Here is a 20460-nt window from a genome sequence, read left to right on the forward strand (position 1 = left end):
TCACCTTCACTAGCTATTAGGGAGATGCAAATTAAGACCACAAAGAGATATCATCTCACACCAATTAGAACAGCTGCCATTAAAAAAACAGGAAACCATTATGCTGGAGAGGATTTGGAGAAACTGGAACTCTTATTCACTGTTGATGAGACTGTATAATGGTACAGCCATTCTAGAAGACAGTCTGGTGTTTCCTTAAAAAACTAGATGTAGAGTTACCCTTCAATTCAGCAATCTCACTTCTCAGCATATACCTGGAAGATCTGAAAGCAGTGACATGAACAGATATTTGCACACCAATGTTTCATAGCAGTATTATTCACAATTGCCAAGAGATCAAAACAATCCAAATGTCCTTCAACAGATGAATGGATATACAAAATGTGGTATATACACATGATGGAATACTACACGGCAGTAAGAAGGAATGATGTTGTGAAACATATGACAACATGGATGAACCTTGAAGACATAATGCTGAGCGAAATAAGCCAAGCACAAAAAGAGAGATATTGTATGTTACCACTTATGTGAACTCTGTGAAAAATGTAAAATAAATGGTTTATATTGTAGAATGTAGAGTTCCTAGTGATAGACAGCAACTAGTGAAGGGGGAACAATAATCTAATGAGAACAGATAAGTTACGGAGGGTAAGCTTAATGTTATGGGAATGCTCAGGAACGACTACGGTTTGTTAATTTTTGGGGGGCATAGTAGGAACATGTTGGAAACTGTAGTTATTTTAGGCTGTTTTTCTTATTCCTTTGTTTTGGTTTTGTTTGAAATGTTTTTTTTATTGTTTTTTTAATTTTTTTATAAATAAATTTTTAAAAATAAAATAAAATAATGTAGAAAAAAACATTTTTACTACAATTGAGGGGTTAAGTGATTAAAATAAAATACATAGTTGCCCAAATAATGGACAGAAATCTGGATGGGAGAGAAGCTGTAAGGATGGAATAAAAAGAAAAATGAATGCTTATATGAATCATGGTACAATCTTGAACTTCACATTCATCACATTTCCAACATCTCTTACAAAATTTTAACACTTCTGATCAGTTTATGTGTACTGTAAAGACAAGAAGCTGTTTTTGTCAACAATGAAAACCTTCAGAAGTTAGGCTTATCTGGAGATAAACATTTTTTTCTCCCAAGGTCAATTGAGCCAGACACTTTGGGACAGTTACACCTTTCCCTGTCTTTTCTGGGAAGGGAATCATTAATCATGGAATGTGTTGGAATGTGTTACCTAGGAAGAAGCTTTCAGAGCAAGAATAACTCCCCCATGTTGGAGATCAGGAAACCAAGGCACAGAGAGGAGGTGACTAACACAAAGCTTCCAAATAAGCCCATGTCAGGGATTACACTTCAAGTCCATCACACTTTCTGCTCTTTCCAGGGAGTAGCTAAGATCCATGCCCCTAGATTAACAATTTCTTTCACTTCTAGAGCACTTTTCAGTTTCCAAAGAACTTTCACACATCCTATTTTTTTTTACTCCTCATGACAACTGTGAGAGGTAAGGATTACTATCCTTAATTTTTAAATGAGGAAACCAAATCAAAGAAAGAGCATGCACCTTTCAAAGGTCACACATTTAATGACTCAGTGCTGGAACTAGGATTCTCATCTTCTAACTCCTGGCCCAGAACACTTGCTTTTTTCACAACTGCTTTCTGAGGTTGCACCTCATTGGTTAAGGGATATGATGAGCATAGTTCCTTTTAACCTTGGGAGTCTATAATTCAAGGTCATCAAGGCTGGAAAACAGTAGAGGAATTTCTTGGTTGAGAGGGAGGTTGGGCTAGAATTAAAGAATCACAGATGATTTGACTAAAAATAACCACAAATACAACTGATTGTGAAATAAAGGTATCAAGTATTATGAGAGTGGTGCAAGTTAGTTTTCTTCCCAATGAGGGGAATAATGGATGGCACCTGCTGATTACATCAGGCTCCAAAGTCTCCTGTACCTCTGGATTGTGTTCTCATTGATTCTGATTGCCATTTGTTGATTACCATATGTGGAGTACTCCTTTTACTCCTAGCATCACTATTCAGTTGGCTGGCTTGGTTTAAGTTTCTGAAATAAAACCTTTCCATTGATCTTCAAAGTACAGTACTTTCATTTGCTCTCACTGACTTATGTGAATCATACACACGTATCACCATCTGAAATTAACTTGTTCATTTATTTTACTTGTTTATTTTTTGTCTCCTGCCCTTGGTCTTGCTATATCCCCAGTGCCTACAACACTGACTAGAACTCTATAGATATTTAATAAACATTTGTTAAGCAAATAAATGGCCAAGCACATCTTATATGTCTGGGACCACCCTAAGCATTTTGCAGCCACTGACAATGCTGATAAAGGCCCTCTGAAGTTTGGTTATTGGTTTTGTTCCCTGCTATGTCTCCAGCACCTAGAATAGTTTCTGGCATAGTTTAGGTAATCCAAAACTATTTTTCAAAAGAATGAAGGTAGGTAGTTTCAACCCACACTTAATTGTTGGGAAAAAAATGAAGTATGAAGTACAGAGATTTTACAGAACTTTTCTAAAGCTTGTAAATATTAACTCAAGTGCATTCATACCCAAATATGTTCTTTACACTGCTCCCAGGAAACAGCTGGGTATGTTGCTACTTTCTCTAAAATAGAGAAAGTAGAGTAGAGTCAGGGAGAACCAGGAGCTTCAGCCCTGAAGACACTTGAGAAACCCTCTCTCATTTGGGAGAGACAAACCTAAAACATATGTAGAGTGTAAGCATGTGTGTGTGAGAAAGAGAGACAGAGAGAGACAGGGGGAGACAGACAGACAGAGAGAGAAGGAGAGATTGTGAATGTGAATGGGAGGGGAAATAAGAATAAACCTGCATAAAGATACAATATTCAGGATAACATGGCAACATTGAAAGCATAGCAAGCAGGATGGATAATACAGAAGTCCAAGGAGCTCTGAACTCTGTGGGTATATGCTTTATGTGTTATACAATTAACAAAGAATTATGGACTATATGCTAGTGTCATATAGCAGAGTCAAAAAGAATTTAAAATTTGGATCCAAAGATTCCCACACCATTTCTGTAGATCCACACTGGATGGATACCTATGGTGCACAGTGAATTAAAATGGGCACTATGCATATCAAGCAATCTTGGTCTAGATTTGACCTAGTAATTCCACTACTGAATACATACAGAAATGCATGCGTATGCACATCAAGAGATATTTACAAGATTGTTCACAACTGCATCATTTGTAATGGCCCCAAACTGGACATGTTTCCATTTATCACCTCAGGAGTAGTTGTTCTTCTAATGGAACCCCCATATCTTTCTTCATGGGAACATGAGTCTCATTTATTATCTCTTTGATGTGTACTTCTCCACTATCTTTTCTATTCTCTCCTTCTGGGACTTCAATTAGATATATGCTAGTCTTTATTATTCTATCCTCTATACCTCTTTAGCTCATTTTTATACTTTCCTTCTTTTTATCTCTCAATGCACTTTTGGATAATTTCTTCAAAGCTACCTTCTACTTCATTAACTTCATCTTCAACTATCTCTGATCTATTATTTTACTTGTCCACTGATTTATTAATATTAGTGAATAATTTCTCATTTCTTGAAGATTTGATTCTTTAAAAAAATCCTCCTGTTCATTGTATCATACTCTCCTATTTTTTTCATTATGATTTTTATTTCTTCTTTTAGCTCATTAAACATGTCAAGCATACTTATTTTATCTCTTTCACATTGTTTTGTTATCCTTAATTCTTGAGGTGCAAATTTTCTTACTGTGTATGCTGACTCTCTTTCCCAATGTAATTTGTCCATTTTATTGTGTCCTCATTTTCTAGTGGTTTCATTGATATTTTATTTTTTTTCCCCTGTGGGAGTCCCACCTGCCCTCATTTGTGAAAATGTACATACAGATCTCTTTTGAATCTGCTTTCCCAAGGCCCTAGGAATGTCAATGGCCCTGGACAAGTCCCTGCATTAATTTCAGAGCTTGTAGTTCACTCTCTAGCAGACCACAAAATATTGTGGCCCCAAACCAGTGAGTTTCACAGTGCGTATCACAGGACTGCAGTTTTAATTGCTCAGAGATGCTTTTTTTCATTTCATTTTACTCAAGGTCCCTAACAAGTTTTCTCATCACTTTTTCACATCATCTTCCCCACCCCCACACCCACCCACCCCCAGATTCCAGGGCTGGTGAGCAGCTGATTCTTGTCCCTTTTTCATAGATGTTACACCTGTTAGAGGATGCAGGATTTATACAGGGGGATTCTCTTGTAAGTTGCCACCTCCCAATAATCCAAAGAAACCCATTAGAAACCCAGCTCTCCGCACCTTAGACTGTAACAGAGCCCATGAACTCCCACTCTGTCAGCTCACTCTTACTGTTCTGGATTTAAGTCTTCTCTCCATTACAGTCAGGCACCTTTGAGCTCTACTCTGTTCTTTATAATCATTAGGTTACATTACATGCAGCACTTGCAAGCCTTTGAAATATGTATTGGGATGGGTGCCAGTTTCTGTCACCTCACTCTGCCTTGTTACTAGAAAATATCCACTGATGTATTGTTATGAGCACCTTCGTTGAAGAGGCACATTCACAATTACATACTATCCAGAAGACATTATTCAGAATGAGGAAGGACCTGAAATCATCAAAATGAGAAATGATTAAAGGGACTAAGAATGTCTAGCCAGTGTGTGAAGGTCTGTCATGAAGAAAAGTGGATGCACTGGTTTCTCTGTTGCTTCAACTGGTGGCATTAGGTCCAGTGTGTGAAAGTTATCAGGAAAAAAATTAGCTCAATACACGAATGAGAAAATTTTATAACTGTTGGATGGTATTGTTTTTGTGAACTCTGCCAATAGGGATTCCAGGCTGGACCTTGATAACCAGTTGCCAAATGTACTGATGAGACTACTACATGGAGCAGGGTCTCCCAGTTATAAGACTCTTCAGTTTTGTGACAAAATCTTGATTTTGTAGACTCACCTTTCATCATCTGTGGCTCAAGCAACAGGAAATCTAAGCTTATATCTTAGACATATCACGGCAACGTTAACCACCAATGAAATGGAAAAAAGTTCACAGAGTGACCAAAAGATAGAGGAAAACAAAAACTTAATGACTGCTTTCTCACCCAATCCCCAACTTTCATTTCAAGGAGCACGAGGGAGTACCTACCTTTTGTAATATTCCCATTTTCCCTCTATGACAATAATTTACAGATTAGATGCCTTTGGAGAGTGAACATCACATAACAGACATATAACTACATCTGCCAAAGTTTTTTTTTTAAACATATTTTCCCTTATCTTTTGGATCTTTTGTTACTCTTGTTTCCTTCTCTCTCACCACACCCTTCTCCCGTTCTTCCCCTCCTTCTCCCTCTCCTTATTCTGTCTCTCCCCCACTTCACTGCCCTGCCCCCCATCTCTGGCGTCTCCATTTCCATCTACTTGCTTATTGGCCACCCTACATCTTTATCCAGCCAAGTTATCCCCACTCTTCCCATTGTCTTCTACATACTTCTCCCCTCCTCCTCTTTATTCCATTGCCCTATCCTTCCCTTCTACCGTGGCTTCTGGCTAGTAACCCACAACCCAATGAAAATTTGCCTGTAGTGTTCTAGGGACTTAACACTCTGTTCAGTGACATAAAAGCTGGGTTTCTACTCTAGCTGTTCTGATGTGCCCTGGCCCTGACCCTTCTGGGCAGTTTCTGTTTCACTCACAGTTTTGCACTAGCTTTAGAGAAGATAAGAAGTCAAAAATAGTTCAGGCCAAAGAGTGAAACAAGTTTAGGGAAATGAACTCACCTATTCTTAATATAATGCTATATAATTGCTAATATTTATTCAGCAGTTTCTGCATGCCAGCATTATGTTAAGCACTTCACATGCATTTTTCTCTTTTAATTCTCACAAGAGCCTGATGAGTTTTGTACCATTAGTAACCATATTTTACATATGAGAAAACCAAGTCTTAGAAATGCAGTAAATCTCATCCAATGTTACACTGTTAAAAGGTGGTGGAAGTGGGGTCTGAGTCCGGAGTCAAGGTTGTTAACTACTCGAGACTACAGCCTCTCACCAGAAGAGGGTCTTAACTCCTCTGTCCCATCCAGTGGTGTGCTTAGAGCAGGAATGTTTTGGAGTATTCAGAGTGAGGTCAGACATCCCTGCATGCAATGATGCTCATTTTCAAACCAGACTTTTACTTGTCATAGTGACACTAAGAAAAACTGGGTTGGAGAATCTGATTAGCTTTCCCTACATCACTTTCAAAAGTGGAGACTCTACGGACTAAAGGAGCCTAAAGAGGAGTTAAATACCCTTCCCCATGTTTTTGGCAAATCACTTAACTTCTCTGAGCCTCAAGTTTCTTATTTATAAAATGAGAATCTTTTTTTTAACCTAAAATAACTACTTTACTTCCAACATGTTCCTACTCTACCCCAAGAAAAAATGAGAATCTTACATGAAGCTTGTGTAGGAAATTAGATAATGTATGTAAATCACCTGGCACCTAATAGATGCTCAGTATCTTTTAGTTGATCTGAATCCAATTTCTGTTAGTAATACACTCTACCTTCCCCCAGCCTACCCATTCTCTTCTCTAGGCTAATTTCCACTCATCCATCACAACTTAGTTCTGATGCTGTGTACTCCAGGAACCCTTCTCTCTACCAAATCCCACCGCCCAATGTGGGCCAAGTAACAGTCTTGTACTTTTCTGCCAAACCTTATGTGAGCCTCTATTATAGCTCTTGCTGCACAGTGCTATTTATTGGGCTGTTTCCCCAACCAGTCTGTCAGTTTCTGAAGAACAGGGACCCCCCCATTTATCCCAACACCCCAGTGCCAAGCACAGAGTCAGATACATCACAGGTGCTCAGTAACATTTAAAATTAAAATCTTATTTTTTAAATGTGTAAATGATGAACTTAACTGAACACACTTTGTTTTCAATATTAATGTAAGAGGAGTTGCCCAGATGAGTCAATTGCAGTGGTAGCCAGAGACTTAGTCACATAGTTCTTACATAGGCTGGAAGTCCCTAGAATACCAATTACTTGCTTGTTCTACCCAGAATTCCCCAAAAACAGCATTTTTTAACTGTAATTCCAGGCCAATTAATAAGTTGTGAAATCTGCCCTCCCCCCTATGTGGGATCTGACACCCAGGGGAGTGAATCTCCCTGGCAACGTGGAATATGACTCCCAGAGAAGAATCTAGGCCCGGCATCATGGGATGGAGAACACCTCCTTGACCAAAAGGGGGATGTAAAAGGAAATGAAATAAGTTTCAGTGGCTGAGAGATTCCAAAAGGAGCTGAGAGGTCACTCTGGAGGGCACTCTAATGCACAATATGGACAACCCTTTCTAGGTTCTAATGAATTGGAATAGCTAGCAGTAAATACCTGAAACTATCAAACCACAACCCAGAACCCATGAATCTTGAAAACGATTGTATAAAAATGTAGCTTATGAGGGGTGACAATGTGACTGGGAAAGCCATATGGACCACACTCCCCTTTGTCCAGTGTATGGATGAATGAGTAGAAAAATGGAGGCAAAAAAAAAAAGGCACCCAGTGTTCTTTTAATTGTTGTTTTTCACTTTAATTTTTATTCTTATTATTTGTGTGTGTGTGGTAATGAAAATGTTCAAAAATTAATTTTGGTGATGAATGCACAACTATTTAATGGTACTGTGAACAACTGAATGTACGCTTTGTATGACTGCATGGTATGTGAACATATCTCAATAAAAATGAATTTAAAAAAATAAAAATAAAAAAATATGTTGTGAAATCAATTTAGTGGATCACTATAAGTATTTCTGTTTTAATGAAGTAGAGTAGACTGGCATAGGCTAGGACAGAAAGTATCAGAGTGAATCACAAATAACAAGGGTAAGTATTGTTTTGTGAGACAATTTATGTGCAAACTGGGTCAGGATGTAAAAGGTATTCTTTATTGTGGGTAACAGGCAAAGGTTTGAAAGCCATCTGTGGTGGTTTGGAACTGTATGCATCCCAGAAAAACATTTCTTAAACTTAATCCATTCTTGTGGGTGTGAACCCATTGTAAGTAGGACCTTTTGGCACAGTTACTTTAGTTAAAGAGTGGCCAATGGAATTGGGATGGGTCTTAATCCTATTACTGGAGTCCTTTATAAGTGGAATGAAATTCAGATGGATAGAAAGTCGTGGAAACTAAGAAGCTGAAGCTCAACAGACAACAGAAGAGAACAAAGAGGCCAGGAGGAGGTCTGGAGGAGACCAAGAAGGGGGCATGTACATTGCTGTGTGACAGAGGATCCCAGGACAAAGGATTACCAGCAGCCAGCCCTAGAACACCAGTCTTCAGGAAGAAAGCATCACCTTGATGACACCTTGTTTTGGACATTTTACTACCTTCAAAACCATGAACTAATAAATTCCCAACCCGTTTCATGGCATTTGCCTGAACAGCCAAGAAAACTAAAACATCATCTGTAATAAAAGCCTAGGTATTAGGGAAAGGGATCCTGATGCAACAGTATTCTTGTCACTAAGGATATGTGTTTTGGGTGGAGAATTGGCCAAAAAGAAGTGAGATGGCCCTTTTCTCTGCTGTGTCAGCTATGGTGACGGTGAAGACCCTGAACCCCAAGGCTGAGGTGGCCCAAGCCCAAGCAGCGCTGGCGGTCAACATTAGCACGGCACAAGGGCTGCAGGACGTGCTGAGGACCAACCTGGGGCCTAAGGGCACCATGAAAATATTTGTTTCTGGTGCTGGGGACATCAAGCTTACTAAAGATGGCAATGTGCTGCTTCATGAAATGCAAATTCAACACCCAACAGCCTCCTTAATAGCAAAAGTAGCAACAGCCCAGGATGACATAACTGGTGATGGTACCACTTCCAATGTCCTAATTATTGGAGAGCTACTGAAGCAAGCAGATCTCTACATTTCTGAAAGTCTTCATCCCAGAATAATAACAGAAGGATTTGAAGCTGCAAAGGAAAAGGCACTTCAGTTTTTGGAACAAATCAAACTAAGCAAAGAGATGGACAGAGAAACACTTATGGATGTGACCAGAACATCTCTACATACTAAAGTTCATGCTGAACTTGCTGATGTCTTAACACAGGCTGGAGTGGACTCCATTTTGGCCATTAGAAAACAAAACGAACCTATCGACCTTTTCATGGTTGAGATCATGGAGATGAAACATAAATCTGAAACTGATACAAGCTGAATCAGAGGGCTTGTTTTGGATCATGGGGCAAGACATCCTGATATGAAAAAGAGAGTAGAAGATGCATACATCCTCACATGCAATGTGTCATTAGAGTATGAAAAAACAGAAGTGAACTCTGGCTTTTTATATAAGAGTGCAGAAGAGAGAGAGAAACTAGTAAAAGCTGAAAGAAAATTCATTGAAGACAGAGTTAAAAAAATAATAGTAATGAAACAGAAAGTCTGCGGTGATTCAGATAAAGGATTTGTTGTCATTAATCAAAAGGGAATTGACCCCTTTTCCTTAGATGCTTTTGCAAAAGAAGGCACAGTAGCTCTGCAACGAGCTAAAAGGAGAAATATGGAGAGGCTGACGCTTGTGGTGGAGTAGCTCTAAATTCTTTGGATGACCTAAATCCTGACTGTTTGGGGCATATAGGCCTTGTCTATGAGTATACATTGGGAGAAGAGAAGTTCACCTTTATTGAGAAATGTAACAGTCCTCGTTCTGTCACTTCATTGGTGAAAGGACCAAATAAGCACACACTCACTCAAATCAAAGATGCAATAAGAGGTGGCCTGAGGGTTGTCAAAAATGCTATTGATGATGGCTGTGTGGTTTCAGGTGTTGGTGCAGTGGAAGCGGCAATGGCAGAAGCTCTTGTTAAATATAAGCCAAGTATAAAGGGCAGGGCCCAACTTGAAATCCAAGCATTTGCAGATGCATTGCTCATTATTCCCAAGGTTCTTGCTCAGAACTCTGGTTTTGACCTTCAGGAAACACTAGTAAAAGTACAAGCAGAACATTCAGAATCAGGTCAACTTGTAGGTGTGGACTTAAACACAGGTGAGCCAGTGGTAGCAGCAGAAGTAGGCATATGGGATAACTATTGTGTAAAGAAACAGCTTCTGCACTCCTGCACTGTGATTGCCATGAACATTCTTCTGGTTGATGAGATCATGCAAGCTGGAATGTCTTCTCTAAAAGGTTGAATTGAAGCTTCCCTTGTATCATCTGAATCATGAAGAGTTGACAGAGTGATCCTAAGAATATAGCTTTGGAGTTTTTGTCCAAGCGTCAAATGACCTTCAAAGGAATTTTTCCCCCACATTAAAACAGGAGGACGTTGGCACCTTTTCAAATTACGAAGTTCTGAAATTCTAATTACAGCATTGTGTTTTTTTTTAATTGTACTGAGGTGTACACTTATAAAGCAAATCCTTTTTACCCAGTGAACAGTTTATTTTACTTTAGCTGTGGTGGCATCAAGTTACATGTTAGATAAGCATTATGTTATCTACCTTGTTATTAAATATCCTTCACAAAAAAATTTTAATGATTTAATAATTTTCTATGGATGTATTTAATTTATCCAACAGTTCCCTATTGTTGAGCATATGTTTTCTGCTATTATAAATAACAACTAAGTATTTCCTTAGCATAAATTCCTGTGAGAAGAATTACTGGATCAATTGGACTTTCCACACATTAGAAATAGCTTTGCTCTTATACTCCCTGAGAAAAGCTAAGTTTTATACTCTGTAGTAGGTGGAAAAGGGGATAAACTAGAGGCAAGGAAGTGAAAGAGTTGCAGGTATAAATTGGAAAAATGAGAGAAGGCAGAGGGAAGATGCCTGAGAATGGTGACTAAGGGAGCTGGGGTTATGAGAGATTTTCAGGCTGACCATATTTTCATGCTTCCGAACCTTTTATTACATAGAAATGACCCTCCCAAACTCTAGTATCATCTTACTCTCACCCAAATTACTGTTGCTCCTCAGTGTTTCCACAAAATTGTTTTTATACAATTATCTCTGCATTCGTTGAAGGTGTAATTGTGTGTTACTAAGCTTTGTATTTGATGGCTTAGTAGTTGCCTACAGAGTGTGCAATAAATCTTAAAGCAAAAAAAAAAAAAAGTGAGATGGATGGTTTGGGAAAATGAATTATTTTCTCTATTATAAAATCACAATTAATATTTATTGAGGAGTTTCTACACGCCAGCACTGTATTAAGCACTTTACATGCATTTTTCCCCCTTGGATTCTCACAACAGTTCTATAAGTTAGGAACTGCCCCTATGCCTATATCCTGTTTGCCCTGTACCTATTCTTTATTAGAAAGCAATAAAATACCACAGCCTAGAGACCGTGACCGTAAGATCTTTTAAGTTCTCAATTGTTTGTAATTTTCCCCCATATCCTTATAGTGATTGTGAATAAATTCACAAGAATTAAAAAGTAGTGGGCTCATTGTACTTGTCTTTGGGAGTAGAAGCAAAGGGGGATTGCAGTGACCCTCAACTACACTGACCACACCCATTTGTGTAGTCAGGCTCCATGAGGGAAAAGGCCAAGGGTTAAGAGTTTAGTGACAACCACCCAAATCAAGAAAAGTAGCCTGAGTAGTGCCTTGGGCTATGAAAGGGGAGGGAGGGGATGAAAAAGTCCTTGGAGAATGGTCCCCTTATTTAATTTTTCTTTCTCAATTTCCCTTAATAATATACCAGGCTTTGTCCATATTCTTAGTTCTATACTCCAATCACTTAAATCCCCATTTTTCTTAGCATTAATCTTTACAGGCTGAGAATTCATAATCTTTTTAGCCTGTTCTCATGAGGTCAGTTTTCTTTCTCTAGTTCTCCAAATGAATACACTTAAATTCTTTCCCCTTCTTTTAGGAAATCTTCTGCCCTGATCCTGCCAGCCTTTTCTCTGTAGCTCTGCTGTTCCCCACTCTGTTATGTCCATCTTAAAGTCTGATGAGCATGGATTTGCCTAGGACTAGAACCATGTTTGTTGTTTGGCTTCCAAGACATGGCATTCCTAATGACGGCTGACATTGTTTCTGCTGCAGCAGCATAAAATTAGGTGTCTCCAGAAAATCAGCTCTAATGAATCTGAGACCCAAGATCCTTTCCCTGGTATGTGGCTGGTAACTTTGCACAGTGACTAATGGACCCCAGAGTTCCTTCTGACTCTGAATAATAATTATAATCATCATAGCTCTAATCCTGTGTATGAATAATTAGGCTTCAGAGCTTTTTTAAGAGTACAGAGGTTTCTGTTCTTCAAATACTTAGTGTTATTTTTAGAGTGTCAACTATTAATAAAGCTTGAATTGTCTTCCTCATTACATTACCATGACATTTCTCTACTTAAAGGTTTACATTGGAGCCTATAAACTATTACAAAAATGCCCCTTCAGTTTGAAATCCCTTGCTTTGACACTTCAGTTTCGTGTAATCTACGAATCTGTAGCACTGACAAGATTATTGATAAAGAGCAGACACAGCACCAGTGCCTTCTGTCATGACCTCCCCCAACGCATCTCTTGCTACCTCCATCAGAGAAGGGGAAAGACCATGGAAGTGATCTGTCCTGCAAATCCTGTGTTCTTGTGACTCCCAGGAGAACTCAAAATCTAATTATCTCCATTCAGTTTGATGTCTCTAAACAGCTCCCTCACTATAACTAAATATCCTCCAATATTTCTGTGGTTTCATTTTTCAGCAGCATGCAGTGGAGAATTGTGTTTAAGTCTTTAATAAAATAAAAATCTGTATAAAAGAAGTTCTCTGGACAGGAAGAAGGAAATAAATTTATTTCAACTCAATAAACACATAATGAGCACTGAGTAGACCTTAAGTTCCATTTCCCACTGAATAATGCTAATCACTTTCTTCCTCAGAGGCTGGCTCCCCTTCATCTTGACATCTTCTCTCACCCTCAGAACTCTAATTTTAACTCCCATCCTAACTCTCACCATTTCTTCAGACTCTCCACCACAGAATCCCAACTACAGTTACACAAGTCTTCTTCTGTATCTAAAAGTCTATGCTTACTCTCGATTCTAAATGTTTTCTCTGAACACACCTCCCAGTCAAGCACCCCCAACTCCTTAGCTCCACCTCCCCAGTCTGATTTTCTTATTTATTCTCCTCCCTCTCTCCTCTTACCTCCTTCCTCTCTCATCTCCCTCCCACCTTTCCTTCCCCTCCTTCCTCTTCTGGTTCTCACTGGTCTGTCTTAGTTTGTAAGGGCGGCAGTAACAAAATACCGCACACTGGGTGGCTTAAAACAACAGAAATCTATTGTCTCACAGTTCTGGAGGCTAGAAATCTGTAGGGGAGAATTCTTCCTTGCCTCTTCCTAGTTTCTGGTGATTTACTAGCAATCCTTGGCCTTCAATCTCAGTCACCATGTGGCATTGTCTCCTCCTGTGTCTCTCTGTATCCAATTCTCCCCTGCTTATAAAGACATCAGTCATGTTAGATTAGGGCCCACCCTAATTCAGTTTGGCCTCATCTTAACTAATAACAACTGCAAAGTGAGCCCAGTGTAATCACAAGTGTCCTTAAGAGTAGAAGACGTATGGGATCTCTGTCTGGGGTGATGGGAAAGTTCTGGTAATAGATAGTGGTGAGTGTAGTATGCTTGGGATTGGTTGAAACAGGAAAGTTTATGTTGTATATATGTTTCCACTAAAAAAAAAAAAAAAGAGGAACAAAAGAGACAATGGCAATTTTTTTTTAATGGAAGAGGAATGCAAAAGAGAGTAATACAGTGTGATTGTGAAAACCCTGTGGGTTGCACTCCCTTTGTCCAGTGTATGGATGGATGAGTGGAAAAATGGGGACAAAATCTAAATGAAAAATAGGGTGGGATGGGGGGGCAGTAATATGGGTATTCTTTTTTTTATTTTTATTTTTTATTCCGATTCTGATTCTTTCTGGTGTAAGGAAAATGTTCAAAAATAGATTGGGGTGATGAATGCACAACTATAGGATGGTACTGTGAACAGTTGCTTGTACACCATGGATGATTGTATGATATGTGAATATATCTCAATAAAACTGAATTAAAACAAAAAAGAGAGTCATAGACAGTAGCACATTATTGTAAGAATAATTAACAGTGCTGAATGGTGTATGAATGTATACCACCAGAAGGAAAGTTGGAGGATAAAACATGGGAATGTATAACACAGTGAATCTTGTGGTGGACAACATCCATGATTAACTGTACAAATATTAAAAAGTTCTTTCAAGAACACTATTACAAGCAGTTAATAATAGCGGAGTATATGGGGGAAAATGTACCTATTGCAAACTATGGACTAAAGTTAACAGTAATATCTTAATACTCTTTCATCAACAGTAACAAATGTACTACACCAATACTATGGATCAATAATGGGGGGCAGATAATGGGTATGGGAGGATTTGGGTTTTCTTATTTAGTTCTATTTCTTTTCTAGAGTAACGAAAATGTTCTAAAATTGATCATGGGGTTGTATGCACAACTATGTGATGATACTGTGAGCCAGTGGGTGTATACTTTGAATGGTTTGTAAGGTGTGTGAATATATCTCAATAAAATTGCATAAAAAAATAAAGTGTTGGAGAGATGGCAGCATTAGAACTCTGCCTGATGTTGCTGGATTTTAAAATGGAAGAAGAGTCCACACCAAAGGAGAGTGATCTCCACAACTAGGAAAAGGCAAGGGAACAAATTCTTCCTTAGAGCCTCCAGAAGGAATACGGTTCTGCCAACACCTTGATTTTAGCTCAGAAAGATCTATTTCTTCCTCCACTACTCAAAAACTGTAAGGTAATAAATTTGTTTTAAGTTCCTAAATTTTTGGTAATTTGTTACAGCAGCCATAGAAAACTAACATACCATGCAAGACATTTCCCTTTATGGGCATTAGCTCATTATATTAAGGGGATTAGACTGAATAATCTCTATCAGGCTTCATGCCAATGACTATATGCATTTTATTTGTCTGCCTGGTTTGGAACCTTGTCTCATGCTGACCTTCACTGGCTACACAAGCCTTTAAACCAGATTTATCACCTAGATGCAGGGTTTGCCTTTAATTCCAGGGCTCCAGCTACCTTCGACACTGCTTCCAATCATCTCTTCCTGGACCTCATAATCCTTACTAAGGCATAAACCCAAATCATGCCTAATAGGTTGGCAACACTAAACAGCAGACTTTCAGCCTTCATATTGTTTATTACCTTAGTCCTAAACCACTTGCACTGTCCCATTTCCCACTACAAAACTCCAACTTGTTGCAGACCTGCCATATCCAGTATGGTAGCCATTAACCCCAGGTGACTACTGAGCATGTCAAGTATGGCTAGTTCAAATGAAGATGTTGAGTTGTGCTGTAAGTGCAAAATGCATATCAGATTTCAAAGATTTAAACACATAAGAGAATCTAAACCATCAGATTTCAAAGATTTAAACACATAAGAGAATCTAAACCACCTCACCAATAATTTTTAATACTGAATACATGTAGAACTATTTAGATACATTGGGTGAAATAAAATATATATTAAAATTAATTTTAACTGTTTCTTTTTATCTTTTTAACATGGCTACTAAAGAATTTTAGATTACGTGGCTTGCATTATATTTTTGCCAGACAGCACTGCTCTAGGCCCATTCTAACTCCTACATTTGGGATTAAACACGCTATTTATAGCGTAGCTCAACCCTCCTAACGCTATGCCTTGCTTCCTTCCTGGGCTGCTATTGTCTCTACCCTGCCTGACCTTTGGACACTGTTGGTCTTCCCAAGAATCATGCTGTGATAAACACAGAAAACAGAACCGCGGACAATGCTGCTTCGAGGTAACTGCTCCAGAGAGCAGCTTCACGATCTTTTGTTCTATCAGTCCCACTTGTCATTCTCCATCTATAGGAGGAAAAAAAGGTCTGAAAAAAGATTCGCAGTCACCAACAATTACAAACACTTTGATTCTTCCTACAAAGCCCTGTTTAAACATTTTTAAATTTACTGTTTAAACATTTTTAAATTTACAATTAGGAGGGCTCGGCGCTAACCTCCCCTGAGCACCAGGTCCTCTGGAGCACGCGGCCAGGGCGCTCTCGCGGCCTCCCCCAAACGCCCCCGAAGTCTGAGAGCGAGCAGAGGGCCCAGACGCCTGGCGCGGGGACAGGGGCGGGACCCCTCCGCGCCCGGTCAAGGGCGGGTCCCCCCCCCCCCAGCCACAAGCCGCCCCCCAGGGGCGCGCTACTAGCACGATTCTCCGCACCCCGCGGAGGGTCGGCGCTTCCCTCTGTCAACGTGGTTTGCGAAGATGTGGTATTCTTAGGGAGATCTGAAAGCTTCAGAAGAGCACAGATCTATTGATAAGGAAGCTGTCCTTCAGCCTCCTGGTAAGAGAAAATATGTGCTAAATTCTCTAGCAGAATGGACTTCAATTGGCAAGCCCAGGCCCTGTTGGCCCTACAAGAGGCAGCAGAAACTTTGCTAGTTCATCTCCTTGAGGACGCCTACCTTTCTTTACTGGCTGGCTGCGTTGCTCTTCCCGAGGACAAAGGACGTGCAACTGGGAGCATCAGGCATTCAAGAGGGACAGCGAGGGTTTCTGTAAGACTTTCCTGCTCACCCAGAAAGCAACGGTATTTTGTAGGAAAAACACCTACCTTCTTATCGTAGAGCTGGAGTTTCTCTGAATTTCCTTTCTCCATCCTTAGTCCCTTGTTGTCTTGCCTTCTCTTTGTTCTTTAGAAGAGGCTGGATCTGTTTTTAACTTTATGCTTGGGACAAAATGTCTAAGGCCTTTTTGTACAATGTTAAATAAAGATTTTTTTCTACTAAGTAATGACCACAGGACCTGAATCTCTGACAGAGCTAAGCTTCCCCGTATGACCTCATTTTAAGAGAAATTTTTCCTACTTGTGAAATACCTTAGTAAACGTGTTAGCAAAATTTCAAGGATAATAACAGAGGCTCTCCCTACAGACCAGATCCACGGAGGAGGAGTGCTGCCTGGAGTTAGCTGTCTCTGGCAGTATGTCATGTTGCCATGTTTTGGTTTGGTTTGGTTTGGTTTGGTTTTTAAATGAAGGAGAAGAGTGAAGGTTGCATGACTTTCCTCTGCAACAGAGGTAATATATGAAACCATCAACACAATTCCAAAGACCTCAGAATTATTTTCAGGTAAGAGACTCCAAGGTTGACTTCAGTCCACAAATTATTCATATGACAGTTTTAATGATTTTGAAGACATCAGGTTTGTTGGTTAATGGAGAAAAGGACATTTACTTGTTGTTTTAGACTTTTCTGTACTGCTTACAATTTTTACCATATGTATATTTAATTTTATTTAAAACATAGGGCAAAAAAATAAGAGATGACCACTTCAATCATTTGCATAGAAAGGTTGGCATATCTATCATGCAAATCTCCATCCACCAGACTGATTTCATTTCTAGTGGCACATCAAGTTATTGAATGGACTGTGCCTGTCCACAAATTTATAGCCTTTCAAAAACTTAATTGAGGTTGAAATAAAAAATATTTAAGGTTTGATGTTCTAGTTCCTTCCAGTAAGTGCCTATCAATGTTATTCAGAAATTCTAACTGGTAGAATTTAACATTTTATTCTTATTTGTAAATCAAGATGTGTAATAATTTATACTTTGGAATTTTTTTACAACTGTTTGTGGAGAGATAATAGAAATAATGTTTTAGTGAAAAAAAAACTTAAAGCCTAGGTTATTAGAGCATACAGAGATTATACTTTGTGTCTGTGTGTGTTAACATTTAGCTCTGTGTATTTGCAGTTTTAAACAAGAGAATTGAGGGATGTTTGTGCCATCAGTGGAGTGAACATGAACAGATAAAAGCCTTGCCTATTGCAACAGGAAGTAGTTTAAAAGATTTCCAGAGAAATGAGAAGTGCCACCCAAAGATTTTTGATTTTGTACATGGTAATAGTGATTAGTGATAGGGGACTACTACTAATAATGTGTCAGTCAACTGAATTCAGAGACAAACTTAAGGGTAGGACCAAGTTCTATTGTTGAATAAACAAATTTTAACCCTTTAGAAAAAACTGTTGTTGTTTCACATTAACTCACATTTATACAGACACTGAAATAAAGCACATCTATCCATGTGAAAAAAATTTACAATTAAAAATATTTTATTGAAAATGGGTGCTTATATTATTTTTAAGTTTTTATGTGTGTGAAGAGAAAACTGTTGGAAGGGAAATCTCTCTAAAAAGTGTTTTCTCTGGGTAAAGGAATTAATAGGCAATTTTTGTTTTGTTTTATACTTTTGTAACTTTTCTAAAATGTCTATAATATGCATATATTGCTTTTATGATCAAAGAATAAAAAACAATTTATATTTATACACCAAATTGTTGTACAAAAATTTATGTTTAAACAACCAAAGCTGCTAAACCACAGCAAGCAAAGCATGTTTCCCACAGCTATGATGAGAAAGTGAGTTGCCTATAGGTTTTGCTAACCCAATAATCAAATGAAACAAGCCATACTAAGGATTGAGTCTCCTTAACTATCTTCAACAGAATCTGCAAAGACCTTCTAGTGGGAAAAACACTAGGGAAAGCACAGATCCCTCAAAGACACCGGAGGACCAAGATCATTTCATGCTCTACCTAAATGTACCTCCCTTGCCTCGGAGTCTCTTTATGCTGCCAGGTGCTAAAGTGTGAGTCTAGCACCTCTGATGCATCTGACTGAGCAGTCAAGGATCACAGCACAGGAGAGGACTGGAGGCTCGGCATAAGTTGTTCTCACTCACCAGGTGCCTCCCCCATGTCCATGTTGTTCACTCTGCAACTTAACAGCCCCTCCCTATGAATGAGGGTCTCAGGGAATATACCGGAAATACCAATGACTCCTCCCACCCCCTAAACTGCCTCAGCCAACTGAGCATCAGGGAAAGAGTAAGGGCTTTTTAATCAGATAGACCTTAGTTCTTTATTCTTGGCTCTTTCACATAGAACAGTGAGAATCTGAACACACTATTTGTTTCACAATCTATAAAGTCATGGTCAAAGTACCTAAAGTCGTCAGGAGACGAGTTAGGACCACTTTCGTAAGAGACAACTTTGTACATTTCAAGAACATGCTCCCTAGGTACAAGAAGTACAAATCCTTGATCAAATGGCCCTCCTTGAGGTCCTTTTTAATCCTCACCCACTCTCATCTCTGTCTTGTCTGGACTCCCCTACTGGACTAAACTTCCCCCTTAAACTTATTTTGATCAGGAAAAAAGGGGGGCCTAAACTGATGGTAATAGCCCTTCTTGCCTTCTACATCCCTGCTTCTCCCCACCCCGCAAGGCTTGTTCATGCCAATCCTGATCACATTCCTGCCCTCGTCAGGGTTCTGAGCATTACTGAGATGTTTGAAATGAACATGTTTCCCAGGAGAAGCTTTCAGAGAGCCAGAAAGAATCCTTGGGGCTAAAAGAAGAGGATAAAATGAATTGACCGCTTTCAACAAGAAAAATTTAGGCTAGACTTTGTAAGACCTCCGAAAAGAAAACAAATCCAGAAAGTATCATCTCCCCATTTGCGTAAAATTGTTCTTCCCTTTCTTGCTTCCCCTACTACTGTGTGATTTCCTTTCCCAAAAACCTTTCCCTCGAATAGGGTTATATGAGTCACCTGAGAAGACCCAAAGGCAGCTCTAGTGTGTAACCCCAGAAAACTACCAGATGAGGTTGGCAAGTAGAGTTAAACCTGGTTAGAAAAAGAGCTAAAGGGCTGGGCTTCTGGAAATGTTTGGGGACGTAGAGGGCAAGACAGAAGTTGTTTTTTCTGGAGATTCCATCCAGTGTAAGAGAAAGATTACAAGTGAAAGAGATATCTAAAGATTTTAAAGAAGTTTTACTACGCATTAAGACTGTCCTCCCCTCTTTGATATTTTCCAAGAGACACAGTAAAGATGTGAATCACTTTCATTTAAAAGAAAAAAAAGGAGCTGAAGGGGACCTCATTATTTAGCTAGTCCAGTTCTTTCATTTTTCAAGTGAGAAGAATGAAATCCATAAAGGGGAACTAACTGATTAATTAATGACAATGAATCTAAATTCCAGCTCCTGAACTCCAGAGCAGTTTTTCAGACATGAATATGCAAAAAGTAAACAAAGACTGGCAAAAATAGAGGCCATGGTAGAGAACAGCATCTTGCAAAGAGAGCAAGGAGTGGTCTGTGGTGTGCCTAGCTCCAAGGCACCTGTATCTATCAGGGAAAACACAGAAATGGCAGATTGAGCAGGGAGCAAAATGAGGAAGTTTTCTAGTGCCTCCTAAATTGAGACTTTGCACTGCAGTTGCTGAAAAGTTATGTGACTTCATTGAACACTGAATATAATCAAATGAAAACCCAGCTCCC

At 39.1% G+C, this 20460-nt stretch overlaps 2 protein-coding genes across 3 annotated transcripts in view; one reads left to right on the top strand and one right to left on the bottom strand.

Moving 5' to 3' along the window:
• Positions 1–20460, bottom strand: part of LOC119526505 (antigen-presenting glycoprotein CD1d-like) — a 35198-nt gene that overhangs the window by 6890 nt on the left and 7848 nt on the right. The gene's annotated exons all lie outside the window — the stretch shown is intronic.
• LOC119526503 (T-complex protein 1 subunit zeta-like) lies at positions 8660–10281 on the top strand. The gene is given in 2 exon segments (XM_037825629.1): positions 8660–9629; positions 9632–10281. Coding segments are annotated over 2 exon segments (1590 nt in total). The 3' UTR covers positions 10252–10281.

This window comes from Choloepus didactylus, chromosome 2 (assembly GCF_015220235.1).
Source record: "Choloepus didactylus isolate mChoDid1 chromosome 2, mChoDid1.pri, whole genome shotgun sequence".
In the NCBI taxonomy this organism is placed as follows: domain Eukaryota; kingdom Metazoa; phylum Chordata; class Mammalia; order Pilosa; family Megalonychidae; genus Choloepus; species Choloepus didactylus.